This window comes from Geotrypetes seraphini, chromosome 8, assembly GCF_902459505.1.
Source record: "Geotrypetes seraphini chromosome 8, aGeoSer1.1, whole genome shotgun sequence".
Classification (NCBI taxonomy): Eukaryota; Metazoa; Chordata; class Amphibia; order Gymnophiona; family Dermophiidae; genus Geotrypetes; species Geotrypetes seraphini.
In genome coordinates this window covers 107,008,181-107,032,337 of record NC_047091.1, presented here as the reverse complement: position 1 = coordinate 107,032,337, position 24,157 = coordinate 107,008,181, and the positions used below count along the sequence as shown (strand labels likewise).

General features: G+C 44.1%; 1 protein-coding gene across 5 annotated transcripts in view; it reads right to left on the bottom strand.

Annotated features, from left to right (window-relative positions):
* Positions 1–24,157, bottom strand: part of LOC117364431 (cathepsin L1-like) — a 44,487-nt gene that overhangs the window by 9,122 nt on the left and 11,208 nt on the right. For 3 of the 5 annotated variants that reach the window (XM_033953592.1, XM_033953591.1, XM_033953590.1), the window contains 4 exons: positions 18,871–19,006; positions 8,760–8,882; positions 4,131–4,280; positions 636–860 (listed from right to left, as the gene is read on the bottom strand). In XM_033953592.1, the coding sequence (XP_033809483.1) occupies positions 636–860; positions 4,131–4,280; positions 8,760–8,882; positions 18,871–18,996 (624 nt within the window). In that variant the 5' untranslated portion in view covers positions 18,997–19,006. Of the gene's footprint in view, positions 1–635; positions 861–4,130; positions 4,281–8,759; positions 8,883–10,741; positions 10,760–18,870; positions 19,007–24,157 lie in introns of those variants that run through there. The other 2 variants (XM_033953594.1, XM_033953593.1) reach the window with 2 other exon arrangements.

Sequence of the window (24,157 nt, the reverse complement as noted above, 5' to 3'; positions counted from 1 at the left end):
TGAACAACGTCAAAAATTTCTATTTTAATTCATAAAAATGCCTATTTTAATTCATATAAATGCCTGAGAAAACAAATGTGCTTTTAAAAGTTTTCTAAAAGAATTCAAGGACTGGGGTTTTAGGGCTCCTTTTACTAAGGTGCGCTAGCGTTTTTAGCGCATGCACAAGATTAGCACATGCTAGCTGAAAAATTACCGCCTGCTTAAAAGCATTTTAGCATGTGCTATTCCGCGCGTTAAGGCCCTAACGGACCTTTGTAAAAGGAGCCCCTAGTGTCTCGTCTCCTCTCTCCCCCCCCCCCTCCCTCTTTACAATAAAGTAATTGACAAATTTTGGTTCTAATTGTAAATTATGATGAACTGAAGTCATGCTCTTGAGGGAAATTTGTGTAGGGTTTCTTTTAATAGACAAATTCTGTTGTAATAAAATCTTACAGTCACATTCAGTAGCTTCAAGCATGTTGTACAAAGTGGACCCACTCATAGGCCCCCTTTTACTAAGCAGCGGTAGAGCAGCATTGGCACATTTAGCGCACCAGGCTGTGGTAGAAATCTCTACTGTGGCTTAGTAAAAGGGGGGAGGGGGGAGATTATATGTATTGCTGTTGCAAGAAATATACAGTATATTACCTTACCCTTCCCAGGTACGGGTAAGTGGTTTCTGAATTTATCCCTCCATTACTCTGTACATATCTGAATGCGCCTGTTATATATCCACCACTGCAACCGTGATTGCCCTGTGGCTTGGAGCAATCCACAAGGTTTTGCTCACTCAGAGAGATCAGCTGGCCTGTTTTCTTGAAGACCTGTCCCTCCAGAGCACCAGTGGCACTGAAAGCCCAGCAGGAACCACAGTGACCCTGGAAACAATAGAAGAAAGAGATGTAAATATAACATCACCATTTATTTTTTGCCTCATAATGGACCATCCCCCTGGATCCTCCCCGGACCCCATTAAATATAGTCCAAAATATAGACAGCAAATATATATTCTCAAAATTGACACATTTTGATCACTAAATTGAAAATAAAATCATTTTTCCTACCTTTGTTGTCTGGTGATTTCATGAGTCTCTGGTTGCACTTCCTTCTGACTGTGCATCCTTTCTTTCTTTCTTTCATTTCTTTCTCGTTCTTTCTGTCTTTCTCTCTCCCTGCCCCCTTTTTTTTCTTTCTTTCTTTCTTTCTTCCTGCCTCCCTTTCTTTCTTTCTCTTTCCATGCCCCCTTTCTTTCTCTTTCCATGTCCCCCCTTTCTTTGTCTTTCTTTCTCTCTCCTTGCCCCCCATTTCTTTCTGTCTTTCTTTCTCTCTATCTGCTCCCCCCTTTCTTTCTTTCTGTCTTTTTTTCTCTCTCTCTGCCCCCCCCCCATGCCCCTGCCACAGCTGATTTCTCCAAGCCGATGCAGCAACAGATCAGGTGCATGCAGCTGCAACTGCACAAGCCTCCCCCTTCCCCCGATGTCAATTCTGACATTGGAGAGGATGTTCCAGGCCAGCCAGGCAGTGATTGGCTGGCCTGGAACTTCCTCTCTAATGTCAGAATTGACATCTGGGGGGGAGGCTTGTGCAGTCGTGGCTGCACGCACCTGATCTGTTGCTGCATCGGAGAAATCCCAGGCTCCACGATCGCCTGTCCTCTTGTCTACATGCATAGCTTCGGGATGCTCTTTCTGAAAACAGGACATTTCAGCGACCCGAAACTGTACATGGGAACAATGGAACAGGTGATCTAAAAACGGGACGGTCCCATTCAAAACGGGACGTATGGTCACATTATGTAAATAAAATGTATACTTACTTATGGATTAGCCTAAGGGCTCAGGGGCAGCAACGTTCTATGCTAGTGAAAGAACTTTCCTAGTCAGAAAATTCCTAGTCAGATCTTCTACTCTCCTGGTAAGCTGAAGCTTGGAATGCTATGCAAATAGCATTCAATGTCCATGGAACTAAGGGGGCAGTTTCTGTGTAATGGTGGCCAGGACCATAATTAGAGGGGGCAGAATGGGATTATCCATTGCAGCCATTTAATTGCAGGACGTTTCTTCACAGCCATGTTGAATCAGCCGCAATGAATCGTCCTAGATCCTTAAAGGGGAGTTACCAGAGCAATTGCCCTGGGCCCCTATACTCTAGAAAGCTCTTGTCCTATGAAAACCTGAAGGAGACAAAACTTATCTGCAGGTTTGGGGGTCCAGGAAAGGAATAGAGAACAAAACATAGAATAGCAACTGCCTCTGTATCATTCCATAGTGAGACTGCACTTTGAATACTTTTTGCAAAGAAGGGGAACCAAAATGATTAAGGGGATGGAATTACTTTCGTGTGAAGAAAGACTAAAGAGGTTAGGGCTCTTCAGCTTTGAGAAGAGATGGCTGAGGGTCTATAAATCTTGAACGAAGTAGAATGAATAAATTTAAATCAATTGTCTATGCTTTCAAAAAGTACAAAGAGAAGATACTCCATGAAGTTACATTTAAAAGAAACAGAAGAAAAGGGTTTTTTTTCACTCAAGTTTAGTTACGGTTTTGAAACTCATTGCCAGAGCAAATGATAAAAGCAATTAATGTAGTTGGATTTTAAAAAATCTGGAAAAGTTCATAAGCTGATATTCAAGATCTGGGGAAAACCACTGCTTATCATTGTGTTTAAGTAGCTACTTTTTGGGACTGACCACTGCTGGAAACAGGATACTGGACTAGATAGACCAGTGGCATTAGGGACTAGATTCACTAACCTCCTTTCCGTGTCCAATACATGCCCGATTGCATGCAGGCCGACAAATTCACTAAAGGCTGCTTGCAAATGGGGCAATCGTTGGCCCCCCCCCCCCCCCCCCCCAACTGCACGGATCGCTGGAGAGCGATCCTTGAGCATGCGCAGACCATTTTCCTAGACTGTAGATGGTCTGCACATGCACTGGTGCTCCTTCATGCCCGTTTTTTTTCTTTTTATAAACTATTTTTTTAACTTTGCGAGCCCGTGGTTTTAACCTGCTTTAAATCTGCGGGTTAAAACCACAGGTTCGCACTGTGGGGAAGGGCAGGAGAGTCAAGGCTCAGCAGGGAGCAGGGCGGCCAGAGCAGGAGAATCGGGGCAGAGAGCAGGGCTTTAGCACAAGCGACTGGTCCTCACCAGTCGCTAGTTTTTTGATCGGCCAGCCAGTCAGTAAGTAATCGTGACCTTCCTGCTTTGCATGCCAATTCCCCTCATTTGCATGCACGGATCAGGATCGGATCGGAGGGAAATCGGGTCGCAAAGGGCTCGTAAACTGATCGGTACACGATCGGTTTGCTTAGTAAATCTAGCCCTAAGTCAAAGCTTTCAGTGAATCCCCAGCTTTCTACAGGCCTGCTTTTTTCTTGTCGTTGTTATTTACTTTTTACTTGATGCAGTTTGATTGGTTGAGCAGGCAGGCTACTAAACCAGTCAAACCGCATCAAGCACAAAGTAGACCTGACAGTGCTGATCTGAATTTAATTAGTTGAGCAGCTTCTGCCTGCTGCCTGCTCAACCAATCGAATTCAGAACAATGCCCTCAGGGCCTTCTGGGGGTTGGGTAAATCGCCTGAAAGTCCTGACCACACGCCACTGAGATAGACCCTTGGTCTGACCCAATACAACTCTTGCGTTCTTATTCTACCAGCTGTCACATCTGTGACACATCGGTCAACGGATTGACAACATAGCATTGATTGTCCTTTCTGTGTGTAATGTGACCTAAAGGAAAGCACTTAACACCCCACCCCTCATCCCATGCTCAACACAGACTCCAAGTTCTTTTTTTTTAAACAGACGGCCTCTTTTACAAAGCCGCACTAGCGGCTGCGCTGCACTAACGGCCCCGAAGCCCATAGAGAGTTAAAGGGCTTCGGGGCTGTTGCCGTGCGGCTTTGTAAAAGAGGCCGAGAGTGATTCAGAAGGTATTCATGTTTAACTCTTAAAAACTTATTTGTACACTAATAGTACTATTTGAATATTTATTTATTTATTTTAAAATTTTCTATACCGTTTAAAACTAAATGGTTTACATAATTTTAAAATAAACATACAAACAATCCTCAGAAATCATGTCTAAAAAATAGATTAATTAAGGTAGAAAAGTCTGGGATTTTCTTATAAACTCTGCTCACCTGATTCTTCACTGGTGTTACATAACCTTTTGTACGCCAGTCCACCTCCTTTGGAACTTTAAAAGTATCTGAATGCTGAAACAAAGTCACCTTCTCCTCTTCCGGCTCCAAGATGAAGCCATTTAGCAGTTGATGAAACTCTTCATCTGTCTAATGACAGAAAATGGTGTTTTCATTGCCTGTTGTATATGGAGGGCTTCCCACATCTGCCTGTGTCCTTTAAGACAATGTTTCTGAACACACGGTATGCGTACCCCTAGGGGTACGCAAGCCACTTGTGGGGGATACGCGGCAGGGGTCTTCCATACCCCTTCCTCCAGCGGCATGCCCCCCTCCACCAAAGCTGACCCAGAAGACTTCCCTCCGATGTCAGAGCTGACGTCAGAGGGAAGCCTTCCAGGACAGGCGGGGTGGCCCCATATTCCACTCAACACCAAGCTAACTCCAGCGAAGAAGAGCCCTCCATCTTCTGCCACCCTCCCACTGCCTGTCAGGAAGTCCGGAGTCTATACAAGGCCCGGCACTGACACTAGCTTAACTGATGCAGAGCCTTTGAGTCTATCCGTTCGTGAGGCCCTGTTTGTACCGCCCCTCTAATGCAAATGTGTCAAAGTGGATGGAGCCAACAGGGCCTTCCCGAGCACGTGGCCGTGTGGACTCCAGATTCCAGGTCAGGCAGTGGTAGGGCGGCAGACGGAGGAAGGTTAGAGGAGGAGAAACGCTGGATATGCCGGGGGGGGGGAAGGAGAGAGGGAGCAATGTTGAACTGAGGGATGTGGGGAAATGGAAAGAGTTGGTATGACTGGCTGGATGGATGGGCGTGGAGAAATGCTGGACATGGATGGAGGAGAAGGGGGGAAGGGATATTCTTATGGGATGGAGAGGAAGGGAAGAAAGAGGAAGAAATGCACATGGATGGAGGGGAGGGAAGGGGAACTGAAGAGAAAGGGAAGATATGCACATGGATGAAGAGAAAAAGAAGAGAGAGGAAGGAGGTGTACATGGATAAAGTGGAATGGAAGGAAATAGAAAGAGGAGATGCACATGGTGGAAACGAAAAGGAAAAGGGGAAAAGATGCATGTGGCTGGAGGAAGGGAGGGGCATGAACTTGGGTCACAGAAGGGAGGGAGAGAATAGAAAGGGAGAATTGTTGGGCATGAGTATGTGAGTGAGAGGGAAAGAGATGGTGCACATGGAGAAATGAAAAAAGAGGAAAATTAGGCATAGAGAGAAGAGTGAGGTAGAGATGCATGGGGAAGAGAAGGATGAGAGGGAGAAATGTTGGATATGGCTATGGAGAGGGAACAGTGGGACAGATTAAAAGGGATGCAAGAGAGAGGAATGTTGGACAAAATGGTGGAGGGAATAGAGGTAGAGATGTGACATGCTGGAGAGGGGTGATAGAAAGAGAACTATTGGGCATGGGGCTGGTGGGCAGTGATGAAAGATGCTGCACATGATCTTGGGGATGAGAGAGGGAGAAATGTTGGATGTGGCAGTTGAGGGAGTGGGAGAGATGCACCATGGATCTTTCTCTCTCTCTCTCTCTCTCTTTCCCCACTCCCTTTGCAGCAAGGGAGGGAATGATAGAAAGACAGATGGACAGTGAGAAAGAGAAGAAGACATGTTGCCAATGGGATTGAGGAGAGAGGAAGAAAAGTTGGACTCATGGAGGAACAGAGAGAGATGTTGGTTGGGGAAAGGAATGAGGTCTGGAGGAGAGGAAGCATGTAGGAGGCAGAAAGAAAGAAATGTTGGATGCACAGTTAGAGGGAAGTGCAACCAGAGACTAAAAAAATCACCAGACAACAAAGGTAAGGAAAATGATTTTATTTTCAATTTAGTGATCAAATTGTGTCAGTTTTGAGACTTTATATCTGCTGTCTATATTTTGCACTATATTTGTCTATTTTGGGTAGCTGTTCCTGAGGTGACATTGCATATTTTAAAGTCATCTGCTTTGATCTCTTTGAAAACAAAAACAAATATAAATAGTAATTAACATTTTCTCTGCATACAGTGTGCTTTGTTTTTTTTAATTTTGTGATTACATTATGTATTGTTAATAATATTATATTGTGTGTATATGAAAAATAAATGGAAGAAATTGCATTACTAGTTAAGCTCTGGAACACGTTGCCAGAGGTTGCGGTAAGAGCGGATAATGTAGTTGGTTTTAAGAAAGGTTTGGACAAATTTCTGGAGGAAAAGTCCATAGTCTGTTATTAAGACATGGGGGAAGCCTCTACTTGCTCTGGATCGGTAGCATGGAATGTTGCTACTCTTTGGGTTTTGGCCAGGTACTAGTGACCTGGAATGTTCATCGTGAGAACAGGCTTGATGGACCATTGGTCTGACCCAGTAAGGCTATTCTTATGTTCTTATGAATTCTTACTTGTCTCACCAAATTCAATGACAGAATTTCAAGATTCATCTGATTCTCAGATCTCAATACTCTCTTTGGTTGGTAACTAGAGAACAATGAGCGTAAAACTACAGGACAGTTGTCTTTCAAAACTTTAAAGATCAAATTCAAAGTCTTAAGCTCAACATGCTGAGCAACAGGTAGCCAAAGTAAACGACACAAAATTGGTGTAATATGCTCGTATCTGGAGGCTCGCACTATAATTCAGGCTGGGGCATTTTGCGTAATTTGTAGAGCAAGTATCACATATTTGGGTAAGTATGGCAATTCTTATAATCCTAGGTGAAATTCAAGAAATTAATCTCAAACTGGAACAAATTAGCCAATGGCTGAATGAAAATACATTTCATTAAATAGCTCCAAAACCAAAGCACTTCTATTTCCATGCAGCAAGAGGGAAGATTTAATCATTCCAATTACAGAATTCAAATCACACCTTAAATCATTCTTGTTTAAAGATGCATGCAATGTACGAGAAAAATAACCCGAGAAAGGAATAATTGAAACATTTCCCCCTCCCATTTGTGTTCTCCTCTTATCTCTACTTTCCTTTTTATTACATTGTATTTCTTTCCCTCTATCCCAGCGGATCTCAAACTCAAACCCTTTGCAGGGCCACATTTGGGATTTGTAGGTACTTGGAGGTCCGCAGAAAAAATAGTTAATATTTTATTAAAGAAATGACAACTACAAATCCAAAATGTGGATTATCTGAAATTATCAGAAGCAATTAAGGAAAGATTTATAAACTTAATTGCTTCTGATATTTCCTTAATTGCTTTTGATAATTTCAGCTATACACAGCTGAACGCAGTGCAACATGCAGAAAGTGAAAAACTATCAAAGTATCAACTGCAAGAGACAAGATTATGGACCAACTATTTTGAGGCCCTTGGTATTATAAAGAATGATTCTATACCTCAACGACTTCGTTGCTTGTAAATCTGATTAATTGTAATTCTTGTAAATCTGTTTAATTGATGTGAACTGCCTAGAACTCCCTGGGTATGACAGTATACAAAAATAAAGTTATTATTATTATTATAAAAATGAGTACATAAAGAAATAAAAACAATGACAGTTGCAGGGAAGGTAATAGTCAACCAACACGAAACAGGAGGGATAGAGCAGTGATCTCAAACTCACGGCCCTCGGTATTATAAAGAATGATTCTTTATGGAAAACTTGTGCCTTAAGTGTCCGGTGGTCGCGTCCGCAACCGCCTTCAACTCTCACTTCCTCCAGCACCGGACACTTGCACAAGCTGCACTGCTTCCAATGGTTACCTTACGTTCTGGAATGTTGCCTGCCTCACTGCTGTAACTTCACGCAAGCACTTTCCTGCGTCTGTACGCGATTGTGAGGTGGAGTGGAGAGGACAATCCCATACAGACGCAGGAAAGCGCTTGCGTGAGGTTACAGCAGTGAGGCGGCAATGTTCCAGAACACGACTGCCGGACACTTAAGGCACAAGTTTTCCATAAAGAATCATTCTTTATAATACCGAGGGCCGTGAGTTTGAGATCACTGCTCTATCCCTCCTGTTTCGTGTTGGTTGACTATTACCTTCCCTGCAACTGTCATTGTTTTTATCTCTTTATGTACCCATTTTTATAATAATAATAATAACTTTATTTTTGTATACTGCCATACCCAGGGAGTTCCAGGCGGTTCACATCAATTAAACAGATTTACAAGAATTACAATTAATCAGATTTACAAGCAACGAAGTCGTTGAGGTATATCAAAAACTAAATAAACTTGAAACTTATGTTCATTCTGGGACCCAGAACACTGATTTTAAGGGATAGAATCATGGACTACATATACCCACTGGCTTGGGTTGTAAGTTTAAACCAGGACTGGCCAAAAAATCCTGGAATGGCTAATTTGGCAGCTCTGTGAAAATCATTTAGAACAAAGGTCCAATTTCTAACAACTCTGGGCAAGGGTTCACAGATAAATAGATGTCCTCATGTGTTTTCTGTGTAAAGATAAACTTGCTTGATACCAGCACATTGGCTTACATCATAGACACATAACAGCAACAAGAATGGTATATAAGACTGACTATGCTTTGTAACCTTTGATAAATTCTTTGTGGACCCATGGACCCAAAGTTTAGCATTATCTCCTTTGTGTTTACCAACTCCCTATTATCCTTGAAAAAGTTGACATTTTTATCCATTAAAGCTCCTGTTACCATGTCACCAAAGTGGTTCATCTCCAGGACGTAGCTGTGCTTTCCCTGAGAATGCTCTAGGTTGTGCTGCTCGATCTTGCACAGATTCTTTTCCCAAATGGTCCTGCGAAAAGCCTCCACCGTCTGCACAAAGATTAAAAGACTCATAAGCCTGGTCAATGGGGTTCTGTTGCGTGGCATGCACAAAGTCAGGGTAAGGGAATTGAGGAGAAGAGAAGAGGCCTATTGTCAGAGAGACCTGAAGACTAGCTCAGAATTAGAGAATGACACGGTGGCAGAATTCATCACCATTCCTAAAACCATCCCATGTCATTCATGAGTGTCTAACTGTCTATCTCAACCTCAGTCCTTCTACACCAGCATTCTTCAATGCAAGGCACCAGGGTCCATGGCTGGGCCCATTCATACTCTGATTCTTCCCTCTCTCCTTAACGCGGTCATACGCGGGGACAGGAATTTTGTCACCGTGTCATTCTTGAGTCAGAATGATAAGGACAAGCCAGTGAAGATATTTCAAGATCAGTTCTGAAACTTTGGATATAGATTTTAATACCTTTTGTATTTGGAATACCTTCATACATTTCTTGACTAGCTTTCTGGAATTAGCACTCCCTACCTCAGCTCTGAAGAGAATGAGCATAAGATGACATTTCCTGAAAGTACAAGTGAGCATGGAAGGGAGATAGCAGGAAGTCTGATATATCATTGTATTGCATTTTATTATTCACTTGGACTTTAACATGTATATCTATTTTTTGCTAACTTTTATTTTGTGCAAATAAGTGGGCCAACATGGCAGCCATTCTGCTTTTACGCTTGGTGACACTGACACATTGTGGATATTTTCTTTTTCTTGTATTTTGCAATGTTTATTCCAAATGCAAGTCTGCTGATTAGCTAGGCGGTGAAACCAGACAGAACACAGGATGTTAAAATAAACCTACATCATTCTGGAAAATAGAGGGATTCATCTTGTGGAGTTATTTTCTAAAATCTGTGCAAAGGTAGATGATAGCAGACAAACAGCAAAATGACTCATCCAGGTATTTAAGTTTCAAGTTTAATTAAAATTTGATTAAAACGCTGGTAACATTTCTAAGCGATGTACATAATAACTGTCACAACTTGCAAGCTACTCTCCATGTTTATATTTAAGGTTGTAACTGTAGTTTTTATGCCTTCTTGAACGAACAAAACATTCCCGTGCTGGTTTGGATAGAACTGCTGCCCTCTGCAGGTAATTTTAGTGTGGTGATTTTCAACCCAGTCCATGAACATTGTGGATATCCTGAAAACTTGACTGGCTGGGTGTGTCCTGAGAACTGAGAACCCTTGTTTTAGTGCTTTGTTTCCATCCGCTGCTTTAATCCCACATCTACGTCCATCACATCCTTATTTTAGAACTTCTAGCCTGTACACTCCCACTCACCATTCTTATTAAACTAATTTCCTTAGAGTCTTCACTAAACTAGTCCAGAACTTGCAGGTCGTGCATTCATCAACCAGCAGGCAGAGATAAAAAAAACATAGAAGTAAACTCTGACCTATAAAGACATTATGCAGCTCCAGCACTTCAATATTTTTCTATCTCTGGCAGGTAGAAGATGATCTCCTGTGCAGTTCCAGGACTGGTTCCTTATGGTCCGCTCAGGAACTAGTGATCCCAGTGGAGCAAGGAGGCATACAGTTAAGAGTGATTGTGGGCTTAAGGGGTACACCCAGGGGAGTTTGGGTTCCATCCCCCCCACACACACACACACACACATGCTCTCCCTTGTGTCTTTCATTCCTGCCTCAGAGGGAGAGGTGCTGAATTCTGAAGAAAGAATATGTCCCCAGTAAGGCTGTTTTCTTTTTTCTTCTCTGAATCCTTGGTCTCCCCAGGGTTTACCTGGAAGGCAGGAAATACTGCTATGCTGTTCTGCCAGCATGTGCATTTCTGCTGTCTAAGGGGGGGGGGGTTCCATGTCTATGCTCTTTACCTTAATTTCTTCACTGGTACCAGCAAATTTCTTTTAAGAACTCTCCTTGTGGTGGCACTGGCAGAAATAGTGCTCCCCCTGGTGGAAGAAGCAATAAAGCACTGCTCCCCCTGCTGCACCCACTGTGCTGCTTCAGGTCATGCCTCTGCTTTTATTCAGCTGGAGCACAGAGTGCATGGGAAGCAGCAGTATGATTCAGCACTGTAGGGAGCCTTGATTGTATTGGCCAACTCAGCCCACGGTGCACATATAGAAACCATGGCTGTTTTGTCTACCTGAGCCTCTTCAAAAAATGTGCTGCCACTATCTACAAACAATTCTGAATTGGTGATGCAGGGAAGTGGAGAAAGATAAGGGCTAGAAACAGCTGAGCCTCTTAATGCCAGTTCTCCTTTCTTGCCTGATTTTGTCCTGTTGCTTTATCAGGCTTACATGCTGAAGACGTCTCAGAGTACTCAGGAGGGAGCTCTTGCAGTTACAACTTGCAAGAGGCATCCTCTTCTAAGCGGATGTGGTTGGGAAAGTTGGAGTCTTAGGTGTCTGGGTGGCAGAGTCCTTGAATTCTTCTATATATTCTAAGAAGGCACCTTCTCTAGTTTTGCAGTCTTCAATCCCTAAGGGCCCTTTGGAGGAAGGCGAGATTCCAGTAGCAAAAGATGATCCTGTGTTCATAGGCACCAGCACTGTGGGTTCTGTGAGTTCCTAGGCACCCCCAATATTCTATGTTGTACTTTATTACTTTTGGAGCAGAAAACTCCATGCTGCAAAACAGACCGGGAAAACAAGAAGGAAGTGTGTCTGTATCCCGGCTACCGTTACTGCCTCCTCCTGTAGCCTATTGGCTAGTTGTGTCTGATCAATGGGCTGTAGGAGGAAGAGGGTGTTGCAGCCTATTGACTGATGGACTGTAGGGGGAGGAGGAAACTGCAGTAGCCTAGGATAGAGGCATTTCCTTGCAATGGGGTGGAGAGATTCAGAAGAGCTGCTGATAAGTCACTGAGAAAAGGAAAGGAGCTATATCCCTCAGCATCTGAAGAGAAAGATAGGCTCAGACAGCTGAGGGTAGATGCACTGGTGACAGCTGTCACAATACAGACTACTATTTTCATTGAGGGTAGTGCTGCCCTTAAAGATCTCCAGGACAGCAAGGTGGAAACAGTATTTAAGCAGTTCTTTGATAAGCAGTGGCTGTTTCAAGCCTTGATCTGGAGTTTGTATGTGTCCAGAGCTTGCTCTCTCATTGGGTTCAGTAGAGTAGGAAAATGTGTAAATGGACCCTAGGCTTGAGACAGGCTTAGCTTATTTGGCTGATGCTCTTTATGATTTAGATTTCAAGCACATTCTATGGCCCTTTCAGTATCAGCAAGATGTCTTCTTTAATGAGGAACTATGCTGCAGACCTGGCCTCTAATACTCATCCCAGCAAGCTCCCCTTTAGAGGCACATTGTTGTGAGGAAGACTGAGAAATTGGTTATGGATTTGGGGGGAAAGCCAAGCTTCAGTATCCTCCTGAAGATAAAACAAAGCCTTCTTCTTTTTTCCTCTTCTTCTACATCACATTTTAAGGACATTAAACACTACAGGCCTGGACCCTTGGGTTACTTTCAGCATTCCCAGTTCAATCGAGACAGTCCTCCTTTCAAGTTGATAAAAGAGCAGCAGCTCATGCCACCTAATGATACCAACCAGGTCTATTTCTCAAAAGTGCTGATAGGAGAATGATTATCCAACTTTCTTGAGGAATGGACCCAGATTATATCCAACTTGTGGATACTGGATATAATCAAGGAAGATTACTAACCAGAGTTTTCCCACTCCATTACAGATTTCTAGTTGAAGTTGGAGACTTTTTGCAGACATCATGCCAAATGCCAAACTACAAATAACACTCTGGAGAACCTCCCGATTTAGGAGCAACAATTCCCATGCCAAGAGAGAATAGGGTAGATCAAGAACAAACCGACTATAGTGAAAAAACTGGTCTCAAGGGAGTAATCCTTTATTTATATGGTACGCTCAGAGATATGAAACTCCAGAAGAGGGGGAGGTAACCCCCTCTTATATTTAAGAGTTTACCAGCCAGTCATTGCGAACTTCATATTGAAATTACTCTCTGAGAACTGTAAGTTCAATTTAGTTTTAAATATATAATTTCTTTATGTGAGAAATCTTGTACGTTGAAATTTGCATGTGAAGAAATCACTGGAAGGCTAGATAGACTTCACTTATCTTTTGAAAAACATCTAATAACAGTTATCATAATCTATAAAATAGTCAATTTCTGCTGGGATTTGGGGGGAAACATACTTATTCATCAACTGCTATATAAATTATAAACTTTCATAGGAATAGCTATGTTAATCCAGTGTAACCAAAGAGACAGCTGACTGAAATATGTTGCCATTATCTCTCCTTTTCCACACCTGCATATATATATTTACTCTACTACTATTGATTATTTCTATAGCACTATCAGATGCACTCAGTGCTGCACAGAGTCACAAAGAAGAAGAAAACAGACCCTGCTCAAAAGAGCTTACGTTCTAAACAGCCAAGACAGACAAACAGAATCTCAGGGATACAGTTAAGGGCAATGGTGGGAAGTGGGGAGTAAGGGTTATGGATTGAAGGCTGTATCAAAAAGATGGGTTTTGAGTCTGCTTTTAAACAAGATAAGGGAAGGAAGGGGCTTGGCGGACAAACTCAGGTAATTCATTCCAGGCATAGGGGGCAGCTAGATGAAAGGAACGAAGTCTGGAATTGGCAGTGGAAGAGAAAGGTAACACTAAGAGTGACTTATCTGAGGAACGGAGTTCTCTGGGAGGTGTATAAGGACAGAAAACGAGGAGAGATATTGAGGGGCAGCAGAATGAACACACTTGTAGGTCAGCAATAAGACCTTAACACCCTAACAAGCATGGAAACTGCTGTTTTAGAAAAGGAATAGAGAATAAAATGAAGAATAGCATAATGCCTCTGTATCGTTCCACGGTGAGATTACACCTTAAGTATCGATCACCACATCTCAAAAAAGATATGGTAGAGAAAAGGTACAGGAAAGAGCAACCAAAATAATCAAGGAGATGGAATTCCTCTCATATGTGGAAAGATTAAAGAGGTTAGGGCTGTTTAGCTTGGAGAAGAGATGGCTGAGAGAGAGAGAAAAGAGGTTTATAAAATCCTGAGTGGAGTGGAACGGTAAACGAGGCGCAAAACCTGTTTATACCCAGATTCAGAAAAGGGTGCAAAAAGAATCAAACAAAAGACCTGGAGTGGATAACCAATGAAGTACAGAAAGCGATAGGAGACAAGAAAAAATCATTCCGGAAGTGGAAAAAGGATAAAACCGAGGAAAATTGGAAAGAGCACAGGAAGCATCAAAAAGAATGTCACCGCGTGGTCAGAAAATCAAAAAAAGAATACGAAGAGAGACTAGCCAGGGAAGCATGAAATTTTAAACCGTTCTTCTGATATGTGAATGGAAAGCAGCCGGCGAGGGAGGAGGTGGGACCTTTGGATGAGGGAGACAGGAAAGGAGTGGTGAAGGAGGAAAAAGAGGTGGCAGACAGACTAAACATGTTCTTCTCGTCGTTCTTTACAAGAGAGAACACATCCAACGTGCCGGAACCGGAAAAAATCTTCAAGGGAGATCAAGAGGAAAAATTATGCATGGAGGTAAGCCTTGAAGACGTACTCAAACAGATAGATATATTAAAAACTGACAAATCTCCGGGCCCAGACGGAATCCACCCGAGAATAATGAAAGAGCTCAGAGACAAAACAGCGGAGTTACTGCAGCAGATTTGTAACCTATCCTTGAAAACAGGGGTAATCCCGGAGGACTGGAGGATAGCGACTGTTACACCTATCTTCAAACCGGTGAGCTTGACCTCAGTTCCGGGGAAGATGGCCGAATCATTGATCAAGTACAGTATCAATGAACATATAAAAAAAAAAATAAACTGATGAGAACAAGCCAGCATGGTTTTTGTAAAGGAAGATCATGCCAAACAAACCTACTGCACTTCTTTGAGGGGATAAGCGAATACTTGACCCCATAGACATCGTATATCTGGATTTCCAAAAAGCCTTCGACAAGGTACCCCATGAGCACCTACTAAGGAAACTGTGGAGCCACAGGGTGGAAGGGGACGTGCACAGATGGATCAAAAATTGGCTGGCAGACAGGAAACAGAGGGTAGGAGTAAAGGGACACTACTCTGACTGGAAAGGGGTCACGACGCAGTGTTCCCGCTAAGCTGCGCTGGGGTGCGCTGACGCACAAAATATTACCTCGCAGCGCACAAGTTTCTCGTCACAGCGCACACAGTGTAGAGCACAGTTCTTCAACCGGCGGACCGGTGCCGGTCCGCAAACAAAATCTTGCCGGTCCGCGAAGGATTCGGTCCCCGCCGCAACGAAAGGCCGGCGTCAGCTGACTTGCAACTTCCTGTTGCAGTCGCTGTGCCGGGACTCCTGCCTTCGCCGGGACTCCTGCCTTCCACCGCGTTTGCCTCCTGCCTTGTCTCCGCACCTCCAGACCAGCAGCGGCAGCTGTGTATGCTTTTAACTTCGGCACAGAGCTGCCCCTAATCAATAGTTTAGCGCGGTTTCATAAGGCAGCCTCGGGGCCTTTGCTAGGCCGGCCCACATCGCATCATCGAAGCGGGCCGGCTATCAAAGGCCCCGAGGCTGCCTCATGAAACCGCGCTAAACTATTGATTAGGGGCAGCTCTGTGCCGAAGTTAAAAGCATACAGAGCTGCCGCTGCTGGTCTGAACTCTTGGGCCGCTGAAGGAGGGCAAAAAGCAGCTGTCCTGGAGGTTTCCCTTCCTCTCGCCTTTACAGGTTCCTTTTTTTCCACCTTTTTTTTTTTTCCTTCAAACGGCAACGGGCCCCCGCATCGACATCAATCAAGTAAGTTCCACTGTCAATCAAGCGGTTCTGCTCGGCCAAAGCTTCCCCTGTGACATGAGCCACCCTCAGGGGAAAGAAAGTGACCCACAAAGGTGAGGGGAAGGGGGGCAGATGATGGAAGTTGGGGGGGGGGGAGAGAGAGAGAGAGAGAGAAGGGGCAGATGATGGAATGGAGGAGATGAGAGAGAGAGAGAAGGGGACAGATGATGGAAGTGAGAAGAAGGGAGAGAGAGCAGAAGGCAGATGGATGTCAGTTGAGAAGGGAGAGCAGATGCTGAATGGAAGTGGGGAAAGAACACATACTGGATGGAAGGAGGAGATAAATAAAGGGGGAAGAAAATAGTAAGATAATGGAGGGGTGAGGGAAAGGGGTGACAAGCTGTGTGTAGACACAGTGAAAAGAGGGAAACGGGACTAAATAGTAAGAAAGAATTTAATTTAGATGGAGGCAGAAAATAGAGAAGGAAGACCAGAGAAGAAAAGGGAAGAGAGAGCAGAGAATGATCAGATCTGAGTGGAGGAAATGAGAAGAGAGATATGCTAAAAACCACAGGGGGGAGGGAAGGATAGAGATGCCAGACCATGAGGGGAACAGAAGGAAGATGATGGATGCTAGACCAAATTGGGGGGTGGGGGGGGGGCAGGAGGAGAGATGGCAGGGAAAGACAGACAGTGAATGGAAGGGGCAGATGCTGGACTGAAGAGACAGAGAAGGTTATCATGCTGCTGTACCGGGCCATGGTACGCCCTCACCTGGAGTACTGCGTCCAGCACTGGTACTTTAAGAAGGACACGGTACTACTCGAAAGGATCCAGAGAAGAGCAACTAAAATGGTTAAGGGGCTGGAGGAGTTGCCGTACAGCGAAAGATTAGAGAAACTGGGCCTCTTCTCCCTTGAGCAGAGGAGATTGAGAGGGGACATGATAGAAACATTCAAGGTACTGAAGGGAATAGACTTAGTAGCTAAGGCAGGGAGAACGAGAGGGCACTCTCTAAAGTTGAAAGGGGATAGATTCCATACAAACGTAAGGAAGTTCTGTGGTAGAAAGCAACATATTTATTTGGCTCATAACTTGCTGGCGCCCGATATTTTTAGCTCACAGTGAAAAAAGTTTGCTCACAACACCCGCCCGCTTAGAGGGAACACTGGTCACGAGTGGTGTCCCACAGGGGTCAGTACTGGGACTGCTGCTATTCAATATATTCATTAATGACCTGGAAACAGGGATGAAGTGCGAAGTTATAAAATTCATGGACGACACAAAACTCTCCAGTAGGGTTAGAACTGTTGAGGAATGTAAAGAACTACAAAGAGACCTGAACAAACTGAGTGAGTGGGCAAAAAAATGGCAGATGAGCTTCAATGTAGAGAAATGTAAAGTCTTGCACATAGGGAAAGGGAACCCGATGTATAGCTATATGATGGGAGGGATGGTACTGGGGGAAAGCAGCCTAGAAAAGGACTTGGATATAACAAAGGATGGTGGATATAACAATGAAGCCAGCGGCACAATGCGCAGCGGCCTCAAAGAAGACGAACAGAATGTTGGGCATTATCAAAAAAGGTATCACGACCAGAACGAAGGAAATTATCCTGCCACTGTATTGGGTGATGGTGCGCCTGCATTTGGAGTACTGCATTCAATACTGGTCGCCGTAGCTTAAGAAGGATATAGTGATACTCGAGAGGGTCCAGAGAAGAGCAACAAGGATGATAAAACGCATAGAAAACCTTTCATATGCTGAAAGGCTAGAGAAGCTGGGGCTCTTTTCCCTGGAAAAGCGGAGACTTAGAGGGGACATGATAGAGACTTATAAGATCATGAAAGACATGGAGAAGGTGGAGAGGGACAGATTCTTTAGACTAGCGGGGACAACAAAAACAAGAGGGCATTCAGAAAAATTGAAAGGAGACAGATTCAGAACAAATGCTAGGAAGTTCTTCTTCACTCAGAGGGTGGTGGACACCTGGAATGCGATTCCAGAAGAGGTGATAGGACAGAGTACGATATTGGGTTTCAAAAAGGGATTGGATGATTTCCTGAAGGAGAAGGGGATTGAAGGGTATAGATAGAGGGTTACTATACAGGATATTAAATGATTAGGGAATAAAAGGTTTAGGTAAAGGGTCACTTACAGGTCATGGACCTGGGGGCCGCCGCGGGAGCGGATTGCTGGGCACGATGGACCCCTGGTCTGACCCAGCAGAGGCAATGCTTATGTTCTTATTTATTCTTTTAAAAAGTAGGGGTCATGCCATGAAGTTACATAGTAATACATTTAAAACAAATAGGAGAAAACATTTTTCCCTTAACACAAATTGCCGGAAGGATGGTAGCCTAATGGTTTGTGCAGTGGCCTGAGAGCCAGGGTAACTGGGTTTGATTCCTTCTGATCTGAATAAGTCACTTAACCCTCCATTGCTCCAAATACAAAATAAATGCCTATATATAATATGTAAACTGCTTTGATTGTAACCACACAGAAAAAGCAGTATATCAAGTCCCATCCCCCTCCATTAGCTGTGTTTCTAAACATACCATACTCCAATGAGAAGCATATCTCAGAATCAATTCAATAAGTGCCTGACAGGTCTAGGACAATTAATTGTGGTCAATTCATCACAGCTGTTTTAATGTGATGGATCTAATTCAATGTTTGGTGGAGCGATGCCCCAAAGAACCCTAGAATCAGACCTCCAAGCAAGTCGGAGCAGGCCACTGGGTGAGGCCAGGGAGCAGGTGGAAGTGGCTGGCAGAGAGCCCAGGCCCTGGGGGAGAGGCCCGGCCGGAGCTTTCAGCTACTTGTTACAGGGGGAGAAGCGCTGGCGGGGAGGCCAGGCTGGGGCTTTCAGCAGCTCATCGCAGGTATCATGGAGGGGGCAGAGGCTGGGACGTCTCTGTCTGTGCTGCCTGAAGCCCAGCCTCCCCGTAACGGGATGATTCATTGTGGCCATTTCAACGCAGCAACGCTGAAACATCTCATTCCATCCTGCCACACCTACTGTACTGAGAAAGGTATGAGCAAAATCTGTTTCCTCCATCCTTTCCTCTCCTCCTCTTTCTCCCTTTAACAATGGATTCAGCTCCTAGGTAACAATTAGCAAGTCAGCCTTCCCTCCCTCCTTATAATGATGATCTGTTCTCATCTGGATCAATTTTGCTCAGTCCAGGAACACTGCGTTTTGCCCCTTGTTCATGACATACTTACTTGTGGATATGATTTTCTGTGGAATGTCTTCCAGCTCCTCCATCCTTCTTCAAAGGCTGAATCCAGAGCACAAGAGAGAGCCACCAGTGAAGCCACAAAGGCAAAAGCCAAAGCCAACTTCAGCATTTCCTTCAGTCTAGACAGGGGGATATTTTGAGTAAGGAAAGACATTATTTTAGGCTTTCCTCTTGGATTTGTGATATCTATTTGCATTGCTGGCAAGGAATGGTTTCAGATTGTACAACTGTCTTAATATTTGTGGCCTAGAAAAAATTTATTATTTACTTAAGTTTAGAGGTTCCCTCAGCTTCACTCTACCATATAATTTCTTCTATCCTGCAAATTTTAACATGGATTTGATGTGGTTTACAGTAAGGCTGGATGATTTACAACACTCTCCTTGTTATTCATACACAAATACTCTGAAAATTTGTTTTCAATTTCACACTTAGAATCACTATTTTGAAACAATAACAAAAACATATGAAAAATTTCTGGCTGCCCAGTCCTAAATTTCAAGGACACTTGCTTTGGGTTGTGAATTCAAATGTAAATTTGACCGAAAAGTCTTCCTCTTGGAACTGGGTAAATTGGCAGCTTTGCACAGTCAGTTTAATTGTCAGGATATAAGAAGAGCATGCAAATTATAACTACCTCTTCAGATATGATGGTTCCTCTTTCCTATTTCCCTTGTTCTGTATAAGATAACAGTAGAATGAGCTTGTGAAACTTACCGATACAAGGTGGCAAACAATATATCCAGCTTGGAAACATATATGCCAAGAGATTAATCACAGGCTTCCAGGAATTTCCAAAACAGAAGTGTGACTACTACCATGCAATATTCACTGACTCTAACCCAGTGGTTCCCAACCGTGTCCTGGAGGACCACCAGGCCAATCAGGTTTTCAGGATAGCCCTAATGAATATGTATGGAGGAGATTTGCATGCCTCTCACTTCCATTATATGCAAATCTCTCTCATGCATATTCATTAGGGCTAGCCTGAAAACCCGATTGGTCTGGTGGTCCTCCAGGACAAGGTTGGGAACCAGTGCTCTAACCCATAGGAATGAGGGGAGAATACAGATGTGGTGGGGCAGAAATGGAGCAAAATGCCTCTGGCACACCCAGACTCTAGAACCATGGAATGAACTAGGAAGAGAGAAAATATGGAATCAAGTACAAAATAGTGTTCAGCTGCTCTATATTTCACCATATTTGCTTTTGCAAGTTTAACATGTATTTGTATAATTGTGTGTAAATTAATAAAGAGGAAGGTTAAAAAAAAAATATTAGCAGAGTGTAGAGATATAGCGCAATTATTTCTGGTGGTAGTCATAGGGGGAAGAACTCAAGAGGAATGACTTTATTAGTTCTAGGAATCCTTTATGAGTTAATGCCAGATTTTTATTTATTTATTTTAGGTATTTATTTACCACCTATCAAAGTAGTTCACAATTAGATGCTCAAATATGTTTATCTGTCCTGGTGGGCTCACAATCTATCTAATGTATCTGGGGCAATGGAGGATTAAGGGCTAGATTTGTGTACTGATCGGTTTGCGACCCAATTTCCCTCCAACCCGATTCACTAACCTCTGTCTCGATCATTCTCCGATCCACGCATACAAATGAGGGGGAACGGCATTGAAATGATGGCAGGCAGCAATTCACAAACAAAAACCCTGTAAAACCGACTGGGCTGGCCAATCACAAACAAGTGATTGGTGGGGACCAGTCGTTCACTCCTTTCTGACTGCCATCTCCTGTTCTGCCTGCTGTCTACCCTGACTTTCCAGCTCTCTGCCCCTGATTCTCTGCCATGATTTTCTCCTGCTGCCTTGCTCTGCCCCAAATCTGCTCTCCTGCTCCTTGCCCCGACTCTCTGCCTTTTTCTCTGTCCCGAATCTGCTCTCCTGCTCCTTGCCTCACCTCTCTGCCCCGAATCTGCTCTCCTGCTCCTTGCCCCGACTCTCTGCCCTGAATCTGCTCTCCTGCTCCCCTGCTCCTTGCCCCGTTTCTCTGTCCTGAATCTGCTCCCCTGCTCCTTGCCCCGTTTCTCTGTCCTGAATCTGCTCTCCTGCTCCTTGTCCCTCTCTGCCCTGAATCTCCTGCACGGCTCTCTTCCCCAAGCGCTGCCCTGTCCTTCCCCCGCAGTGCGAGCCCGTAGTTTTAACCCACAGGTTTAAAGCAGATTAAAACCAAGGGCTCGCTGGGCTAGTAAAAGTTTAAAAAAAGGCATGACTCTTAGACGCATGCGCAGACCATCTACACATGGTCTACGCATGCATCGGGATCGCTACAGAGCGAATAGATGACTTGTATGTTACCTACTAAAAAATCTGTCAATGTTATGAGTATCTGTGTGCATAAGGATACAACTGCCCAGACAAGCATCCTTCTTTGACGTGATTAGTCCTTAAAAATCAATGGCACGTAATTTTAGTTTTATTTTTTATGCAGTAGGTAGCCTAATTTGAGCAACAAAGCAATCAAGGCTTTGTTACCGTTTAGATCTTCTTATCTTTGCAAACTTGAATTTTCAGCTCTGACAGAAATTAAATTAAGAAAAAAAAGAAGAGAATGACTGCAGATGGTGGATGATGAAATGCATGCTTGCTTGTCGACCATCGAGCCGCATTTCAAGTTAATTTGGAACAAGAACATCCATCGCATTGATTAGCAATTCTATTCTATCTACTTTAGTTTCACTGTTGTTTCTGTTAATATACAGGAGTTGATTCCCACTAAACACAAATCTGCAGAAGGGTGTCATTTTTTAAAATGTTGAACTCCTCCCCTTCTGTAGTGAACAGCTCCCTCTTCAGTTTTTCCTTCTACAAGCAAACTAAGGTATGTTCTAAACAGCTCTGCTTCTTTTTGTTATTTTCAGGTATTTTGTTGTTGGATTTTTGAATTTCTTCATGACTTCTGTGCTTGGAGGTCCCCTTTTTGGGCTTACTTCATTGAGCAAAGGACACAGTCCTGCATGGGTGGACTGCTGCTCCTGGGCCAATCTCATTGAGTACATGTGGAGCCAGCCTGTTTTGTGTCCCTTCTGGAGCTCAGAGTCTATTCCCCTGGGAGCTTCTCGCCTGCTGCTTTAATCAGGGGCTTGAGCACAGACTACGGGGCCCACGTGTAACAATCCTCTGAGTATCAGGGAGCTGACTGCAAAGTTTCTCCCCTCCTTCGCTATGTGAGGAATTTTGGGGGTGGCAGTCAGTGGTCGAGGTCCTTCCAACTGGCAGCCAGGTTTCCATCGATGGTCCAGTTCTGACAATATCTGAGGCAGAAATCCTTTCCCTGCAGGCAGGCTGCTACAAGCTGACAGGCACCAGAAGTCACAGTAAGTACTCCCATTATTCCCTATGAGGAAAACAATAGAGTCTGGAAATTTCATGTTTAAGGGTTTATAAGGTTACGATCCGATTCCCCCTCCTCCAAAACCCCCAAATTGCTATTTTTAATTTAGCTCCAACAACCTGTTATTGGCATGAATTTCCTGACGGTGGCCATCTTGGGTTTTCAGCGATCTTTTAAACTTCATTTTTTTTCTGCCTTAAAACCAGTCACTTTGTCTAGAGTTCACCTCTCATGGATGCCCCAGGCCATTCTAGCCCTTGATCCTGCATTTTTAATGCAGATTTACTAGTCGAGGAGTGTCCATGTTCCACATACCACAGGGCACAAGAGGAAGGGGTGGGAGGTTCAGGCTCAACCCCTATTCAGTCCTCCAAGGCTTTGGAATCCCCAAAATCCCAGAAGATCTGGTCTCAGGGAAAGAGATCTTGCTCAGAAGATCTAAGCAGCAATGTGACAAAATGCAAGTGCATGGTGGTGAATAAATCTCCTATTCCCCATTCCAGGGTTGTACAAGGAGCCTCGGGTTCTCCAATGCAAGGCTTTTCTGATTTAGTCAGTGTTTTATGGAAAGCTTACTTAACAGGACCAGGAAACGGTGTGCTGCCTATGAGCATGCCAGTTCTGCCTCAGGGAGATCCTTCTCACAAGCAGGCATCTCTGCCTCATAACACACTGGCTCCTAGCATCAGTGACCCTTCAGAGCAGGACTGGGATGACTGGAAGTCCTTTCCCATGCCTTTATTGTTGCATGGCTCTTCTGTGTCTGATATGGGATCCCTGACAGGCTCCGGTAACTAGGGGGGGGGGGGGGCAGAAGTGGCAGTGGATCACTGCGATGATCCCTCAATGTGTCATCTTTTTAGATCAGCTTCCGTTTCCCATGTCATTTCTGACACCCTTTCAACGTTGAAGCTTGATGTTCAGCCCACCACCTCCCAGTGTTCCGTTATGTGTGACACTAACGCAGACAAACTTTTTTCCTGCTCATCCAGACACCTCCTTAGTCACTGACCAATGGGAGTTGCCTGAAGGCTCTCTAAAGGTAGCCAGAGCTAAATCTAAACTCTATCCTATGGCTCCAAACTTCCAGCAGCTGTTTATATAACCATATGTGAACTCCACAGTAATGCAAGTGTAAGGACACACAGGACCATAAGGTGGATGTGGTCCTTAAAAAACAGTCTGAAGCGCTGGCTTTGGGTATTAAAGCTGCAGAAGCTGCCTCCTTCATGGCATGGGCCTGTCATACCGACAGCTGACTAGTTCATCAGAGCTTAGGGATTCCTCTCCCTAACTGTCTAAGGAAGGAGTGGATTATGTGGCCAATGCTCTTTCTGACATCAGAGTCCTAACTAAAGTTTCAGCTTACTCCATTTTTGCCCTCTGGATCAGACAATGAGGGTGACTCAGCTTCCAAGGTCACTCTCAGCAGATTGCTCTTCAAGGAGCAGTTGCTGTTTGGAAAGGGACTGAATGACCTCATGGCCAATGTGGTGGATTCCCCCAACTAACAATAAAAAGGACCGTGAAAAATATAATTAATTTTTACCCAGTAATTTGATTGGCAATGTGGTGGATTGCCATCCCAAATTCCTCTGGATAGCAGGGGGCGGCAGAGGCAATTTTCATGCCTCTAGAAGATTCCACCAATTTTCCTTCAGCTACTCATCTGAGGCCCTTTCAGAGATCCAGAGATTTGGCAGTTACAGGTGCTAGCAGCCCATGGGCTCCCATGGTGTCTCGACCCCCAGGAAGCAACAATGACACCAGGACGTCTGCTACTCCTCATATTGGTGAGTAGCTGTCAGCTCTGTGGAAGGAATGGGAATAGATTTCATTTGACTATTGGGTTCTGGACATTATTCAAGAATGGCATAAGATCGAGTTTTCTTGACTTTCCAGCCAGACGGCCAGAGAAGG